General features: G+C 31.4%; 1 protein-coding gene across 5 annotated transcripts in view; it reads right to left on the bottom strand.

Moving 5' to 3' along the window:
• Positions 1–958: 958 nt before the first annotated feature.
• The window catches only part of LOC129910963 (homeodomain-interacting protein kinase 2), a 139,322-nt gene continuing 132,661 nt past the window's right edge, over positions 959–7,619 (bottom strand). For 3 of the 5 annotated variants that reach the window (XM_055988573.1, XM_055988575.1, XM_055988574.1), the window contains exons 11-13: positions 5,744–7,608; positions 2,380–2,530; positions 959–2,248 (exon numbers count right to left, since the gene is read on the bottom strand). In XM_055988573.1, coding sequence (XP_055844548.1) covers positions 2,396–2,530; positions 5,744–7,608 — 2,000 coding nt within the window. In that variant the 3' untranslated portion in view covers positions 959–2,248; positions 2,380–2,395. Of the gene's footprint in view, positions 2,249–2,379; positions 2,531–4,859; positions 5,345–5,743; positions 7,609–7,619 lie in introns of those variants that run through there. The other 2 variants (XM_055988577.1, XM_055988576.1) reach the window with 2 other exon arrangements.

Genomic DNA, 7,619 nt, shown 5'->3' with positions numbered 1-7,619 from the left:
ATTTTGTTAAATTTATTTTGATTTAGTTTTTCTTTTGTTTTCCTCATCTAAATAGATTAAGTTTAATAATAATAATAATAGGTATACATTTTAATATTGTTTTAAATTAACTTTTTCGTTACTTTTTTTTTTAATTTAAATTTTATTTAATTAATGTCTTGTATAAGTTTGTTAAAAACCAACATTTTGTTTGTTTTCTTTTTCTTGCATTTAATAATAATTCGCATTTTGTCTCACATTTTTTGTTTTCTTAATTTTTTTTATTTTGTTGTTGTTGTTTGTTGTTTACTACTACTAGTGTTAAATATAATATATATTTGTATTTTTTGTTTTTTTTGTATATAATAATAGTAAGTATTATTTTTTTGTTTAGACGATCATTATAAAACTACATCACATTAATATATCTTCATAATAGTTATTTATAATTATTTTTTATTTTATTTTTATTTAGTATAATATATGTATATCTGTATAATATATTTTTTGTTTTTGTTTTGCAAAGTACATTGTTTTTATTTTTGTTAAATTTTTACACTTTATTATTTAATATTTATTTATTAATTATTAGAGTTCTAATTTGTTCAATACAATTACGATGCTAGGGTGTTTTCACTTAGAAAAGAAAAAGAAAAATATTATTATTATTAATTAGTTATTATTATTTCTAGTTGGTTATGTTATTTAAAAATATTTAAAAGCAATTTCTTTTCAATCCACAGTTAGAATCGGTTAACAATTTAATTTTAATTTTTTTTTTTCTTGTTTCTCATGTATACAATAATTATACACCACACTAAAAAGCTAACTACATAATATTTATTTTGTTTTTATTATTTAAGAAAAATTAATTAAAAATAAAAAGTATCCAAACTATTTTCCACGTCATTTATGAACGCGCCCCCGAAAAAAAATTAATTTAAAATAATTTCCATTAAATTTTATAATCAAATTTCAATTTTTGTTTTTTTTGTTTTGTTTTTCATATAAGCTATCATTAAAAAAAGATAAGAGAAAAAATAAACATTTAGCCCATTTAACCCATAATATTGTGCTTTACGAGATATTTATCGTATTTTTAACTACATCTATGTTTTTGTTATAATAAATTTGCGTTATTTGAAAAAAAAAAGTATTTAAAAAATAAGTTGTTAATACGTTTTTTGTTGTTTGCTGGTAGTGAGTTAAAAAAAAAATAATTAATTAAATATAGTACATACAATTATTATTTTTGACTTATCAATAGTGATAAGACTATATAAGATTTATATATATGTAAAAAAAGGGGAGAACATTAGAATTAGTATATTACAATTACACAGATTTTTAAAGAATTTACAATTTTTGTTTATAGTATAAATAAACTCGACTACAGCCTAAGTTTTATATAATAATCATTTTTTTGTTTGTATATAATATAAATGTGTGTGTGTTATGTATTGAATATTCATTTAAAAAATATGCATAGAATATATATTTTTATGATTTACAAAATATTATTTAAATATTTAGATATCAAGAGAAAAAAAAATTATTTAAAAATTGTTTAAACAAACACTTAAATTCACCTCAAAGAATATTATTTATTATTATTTTATATAATTTGTGGGGCATAGTTTAAATTTAAAATTAAAAAAAAAAAAATAAGAAAATTATGTGTATAATTGTTTTACACAATTTTGTTTTTCAACACACGTATAAAATATAAACTCTAGGTTATTGGACTTTATTTTCAAAGAAAGATGTGTCATTCTTCTTTTTAGACCAAACAAAAAAAAATTAATTAATAATAATTAAAATTCTTATAAATATTTCTACTATATTCCCTTTTTGCCAACATACACGTTTGTCCATTCATCACCATTTGTTTTTTTGTTCTAAAAATTAATTCAAATTTTAGCTTTAACACTTTTCAAGAGATCTCATTCTTTTTCTTGTTCTCATTGCATTTGCAGCTGAAGGAGGAGGCGGTGTAGTTGAATTGGTTAACAACGTTTGCGATTGTTGTTGTTGCCTTCGTCTTCGTTGACTTTTCAAATTGATTGTTTGTTGAAGCAGCGTAAACCACCATTGCGTTATTTGCATATTGGTTTGGTTTATGTCGATTTGTTGTTGCTTTTGTTGTTGTTCTAATTCTTGTTGCTGTTTTAAATGTTGTTGATTGCGATTATTATGATGAGAATGTTGTTGTGTTTGTTGTTGGTTTCGAAGAAATTTACCAAAAACTTCTGAACCATTCAGAAACGATCTTTTTTTTATGGAAAGAAAGAGAAATATAAGATTAAAGATAAAATAAATATTGTTTTATTTATGTTAATTTAAAGGCATTTTCAATTTGTTTTTGTTGCGAAAACACAAATGCACTTGTTTTAAACTCACTCGATTGTTTGTCAATTTATTCTCCATACCATATGTTCGCAGGTGCATAATGGCCATGTTTGCTGGCTACCTGTGCTGGACTTAATGGACCAAATTGACTGTACTGTGTTGGAAATTGTATATGCGCTGGCAGAGGATGCGCTGGGAGTACCTAGAAGTAAAAAAGTAATAATTGTTTGGTTTTGTTTATTTAATAGGAGTAAGATTCCGGTTATTTAACTTAATGCGCACTTAATTTCAAAGAGGGAGCATTTACAGGGAGAGAATTTCCGAATTTATCTTTGGTAACTGACACGCGCCTTACGTTGTTGGTGTAAAACAATTTAAAATGCTAATTCTTTCAATGATTTTAGTTAATTAATTGAATTGGGATTCGATAATGAAAAACATAAGAACCGTCTATTGTGTCAGGAAACTAAAAATTCCGGTCACATATGCTATTGATAGCAAAAATTAGAGCCGAGAAGGAAATATTATGCATTTTTGTTTCTATTAAGCTGTTTTCAGTTTGCACTACCGACATCATTTCGGTCCGAGTAAATAACAAGTTCTAATAGTGTTAATAAGTAGGCACTTTATATCTGAGAGAGTACAGGATACAAATTTTAAAAACCTATGGTTGGTTTTGAATTTTCTTTTAGGAAACTTATTTTTTAGGTGTTATAAGGACGAAAAGCGAGTTCAAGTAACGACTATTTTGAATATTTACGTTTAAAGTAATTAACTTTTAAGTACTTAATTATTTTTATTTGTGAATACGAAAGGTGGAAAAAGGTTCGAGCAGCATTGTTTTTTTTTTTTAATACGTCGGAAAAACCCAACACCCTCGGATGAAGTTTTTCATTAAATTAAGATAACTTGTTTTCAAAGTTTGAATGAAGTCAAAATGAAATGGAGGTTTCAAAGCTGAAACGCTTCAAGTCAAAAAAAGGAAAGTGTTTCGATTCAAATTGTCATTTGTTTGAATAAATATTCACTATACCTAAGATTCAATCGAAACATATTTACTTAAACTGGTTAAATCTCCGAATTCACTTTTTGTGACTTGGTTCACTTCAGCTCTTAGCCCTCAAAATGTGAAATGAAGTGAGGAAAGTAGAAGTTGACATTAAAAGCCCCAGAAAAAGATGGAATATAGTACCCTGATAATCGGATTGGCGATCGTAATAGTAACTCTTTAAAAGGTACCATCTTCAAGTTGTTTTTGTGCCAATCAGAGATTTACAACTTTTAACAAATATTTCTTTATAAAAAGTTTCCAAAATGTTGGTGGTAATGCTTATAATACAAATGGCGTGGAATAAGTTTGTTTTCTGTGGCACATTTAAATTCGTAACCAATTTTAAATTAATGGTTCCAGATCTACTAACCACATCTCACTTAAATTAAAAAACATGATTCTTCAAAGCAAATACACTCGTTTTCATAAGAAAAGAATTTACTATTTTTTTTTTAATTTAAGATATAAGAAAAAGCAACGGTTAAGATTATTACAAAAAGTTAAATAACTTTCCCATTGGTTCTTTTTTTTAGGGAAAAATTCATTTATTTTTTTGTTCAGCAGAATATACATATGTACACCTTTGTTATCTTTAATTTTGTTTGTGGATTTCGATAAAATTTACAATTAAAATCAATAATAATTCGAGTTACCTGAGAGTTATTTAATTCCTAAATTAACATTTTGAAAACCATGCGTGGATTAAAATGGCACAGTTTCTATGCTTAGGCATAGAAGAAAGAAATTTATTGAATTATGATAATATTGAACTTGGACTTGAAACGTCAAGGATGGGCACATTTATTTGCAAATGAATATTGAACAAACTTGTTCCTTAAATCTCGAGAATTTGTGAACCATTATACAATTATACTGGACTTTTCAGCAGGACCATGCTTCCTCTCACGGAAAATACTCAATAAAATATTGAGAGAAAGAGCAAACTTCGAACTAGGTCGAACCGATAACATGTGTGATCGTCGATTTGAAGCCAAAAAATCTTTCTAACCAACAATTTTAACAACCTAGCAGAGAGATTCAGATAGATTACATAGAGATAAAACAATGCAATGCTTGGACAGTTTTGTTATTTTTATATGAACAAAAAGGCCACTACACAGATTTGTATGTAATAATTTGTATGTAATAACTTTAATTCATTTCAATGACTACTTTATATCGAAACTTTATATAGAAAGTTAGAAAACAACCACACATTTTTAATCATGTATATTTTTCGTTGATTTGGCTAACTTCTTAAACATTGACTTGAGAGAAAAAAAAACATTATTTTTCCTTAAATTTGAGGAGAAAAACGAATACTGAACGTTTAAATCGTTGTGTACCGATTCTGATGAAAAAAAGTGTATGTAAAAGAAATTTTTTTAAATATCCCTCTTTGAACTAGCAACGGTTACTGGTTGCTTTTTGGGGTTAAGTAAACCACCATTTGAGTCAACTCATTTCGAGAACGCTCATTTTAACCAACCCGGCTCAATCATTTTCAATTTTCCTGTTAAAAATCAACAATTCATATTCTACAATACTTTACAGAAGAAACATTCCCCTTTTTCCAACTTAGTTTGTTACAATCTTATACCAGCTTATCCATGGCTTTACAAAAACTTTCACTTTTACATTTGCAGTGAGATTGTTGCGTTTGTCAACTAGAAAAGGCAATTAATGATAAAACCACAAATGGAAACATTTGCATTTGTTTTAATACAAAACCAAAGTCAAAAATTTGACGAAGTGGAAAAAGTAGGACAAATTTATGTTTGTTGACATTTATTTCAATATTAATCGTTATATTTTGTTAACAAAAGAGTTTAAAGCAACTTAGAGGAAGTTACTCTTGATGAAGCTTATCGCATATTTGTACTATACTAAATTGACTGGATCAAAATCAAAACTACGCCGACGTTTGATGTTCTGCGAAAAGATCTTCAAATTCATCCAAGTGTCCTGCAATACAGAAAAAAAAACATTCATATATATACGATGTGGGACAAATCATTTTTATCAACATGCAAGCCCAATTAATGGCAATTTCTCTTGCGTCTTTATTGGAAATACGGACGTTTCGAAATATGGATGGATAAAATAGTACATTTTCCAGAATTGAGACGAAAAGCGAAGTTGAATCATTAAAGTGAACCCAACGTTCGATTCCCCATTTAGATTATTTTACTTTAGCTAATGCGACAACTTAATTTGAAACAAATGGAAAAAGTTGGCTAAAATGCAATATCTAGTTCTAAAATTTAACAATTTAAATTTGAGTTGTGACGTTATTTATCTCAAAATGCTACGATAAGTTTTCTATTTTTTTTTTTTTTAATATCTCATTGAATAAAAATTTACCTGTCTATTGGATGCATTATGTGCTGGCGGCGGAACAACACGATTATAATTCTGATATGGAGCCTGTGACACAAACACTGTCGGTCTTCGGTACATATCGCCTTGGGCGTAGATCTCTTGTTGTAGTATAGCTGCCGGCGACCCACCAATAGGCGTATTTGATTGATGCTGTTGCCGATAGATGGGTGCACCCCAAGATGGTGCAACTGTTGCTGTATTGGCTGCAGTGACTACTGCAGCAGCAGCTGCAGCTGATGTCTTTGAATGGGCCATTGGTGGTGGGACAGCCTGCTGCTGGGCAACCATGTATGATGATGATGTCTCACGCTTGTGATGAGTGTTATGATGAGCTGGTGGTGCCCACGATGATCGTTTATCTACTTGTGGGGGATATTCGTAGAATTCCAATGGTTCCTGCTTCGGTATATGAAGTTGTTGTTGTTGTTGTTGTTGTTGAATTTGTTGCTGTTGTTGCTGAATTGGCGCTTGTTGTTGCTGCAACATTTGTTGTTGTTGTTGTTGTGATGATGAGCCTGAGGCAGTTGCTATTGCCCCCGATGACGAATTCGGCACGGCAGAACTACAGGCAGCCTGCGATAGAAAACTTTCATTTTGGGCCATTGCGAGGATGCGCTTCTTTTGCGATTGTCCCGGCTCGTACTTGATGTTGGCGTGTTGGTATTTGGGGCTATTGTCGGTGCCGCCGCGTCTATGGTCCTCATTGTCACTGTCACCTACGGTTACGCATGATATTACATTTTTGCGATGCTTACTAGATGAAGCTGATGTAGATGCTGATGAAGAGGATGAGGAGGATTGATGGTGGGATGATGGGATGACACCTGGATTTGAGGCACTCGCATGATGCGTAATGCCGACATTTCCAGATGAAGAGGAGCAATGATTATTACTATTATTTAGGCTATTGCTACTATTATTGTTATGATGTTGGATCATTTGTTGTTGTTGTTGTTGCTGAGAGCCTGCTACATGAGATATATTATGATTTAAGTTTTGATTATTATTACCGTTGTGGTAACTTGTACTGCTACTGGCCACATGATGCAACTGTTGTTGTTGTTGTTGCTGTTGTTGATTCTGTTGTTGGTGGTGGGACTGTTGTTGTTGTTGCTGCTGATGTTGTTGTTGCTGCTGTTGTTGTTGGTGGTGTTGTTGTTGGTGAACTTGTTGATGTGCAACTTGTTGTTGTGCAACTTGTTGCTGTTGTTGTTGGTGTTGCTGGTGCTGTTGTTGAGGGTGTTGCTGAAGTTGTTGTTGTTGTTGATGATGTTGCTGCTGCTGCTGTTGTTGTTGTTGATGATGATGTTGCTGCTGTTGTTGTTGTTGTATCTGCTGATGTTGTGTATGATGTTGAACAATATTCGATGCAGACGACGACGAACCCTGATGAGCGGGTTGGTTGTTTGTTGGCAAACCACCAGCAGCAGCAGCATTATTATTTCTACACGACAGCGATGACGACGAAGCAGATGTCTGCAACATCGATGGATTGGTCTGCGACTGTGCATGAGCACGCTGTGTAGTCGACTTATGATGACCACTGTGTCCACTATGTGTGGCTGCCGATGGAACATCTGGCGACTCGTCTTCGCTATCCGAGATTGTAATCACTGCCGTCGGCGATGGTGTGTCGTGAATTGTAATCGTTTGTTGTTTCACGATCGCACTATGACCCATTGGTTGACCAACAACACCATTTCCACACGAGACCACATGATGGCCTCCTCCGCTATTTGCTGTAATATAAGACGATGACGACGGGTGACCACCACCGGCGGCAATGAGTTGTACATTGCCACCATTACTACCGCCACCACTATGATGATGATGTCCGCTGATGATATCTAGAAAAGAA

Source organism: Episyrphus balteatus, chromosome 2 (genome assembly GCF_945859705.1).
Source record: "Episyrphus balteatus chromosome 2, idEpiBalt1.1, whole genome shotgun sequence".
Classification (NCBI taxonomy): Eukaryota; Metazoa; Arthropoda; class Insecta; order Diptera; family Syrphidae; genus Episyrphus; species Episyrphus balteatus.
The sequence above is the reverse complement of the archived record's forward strand: the minus strand, read 5'-3'. Positions and strand labels throughout refer to the sequence as shown.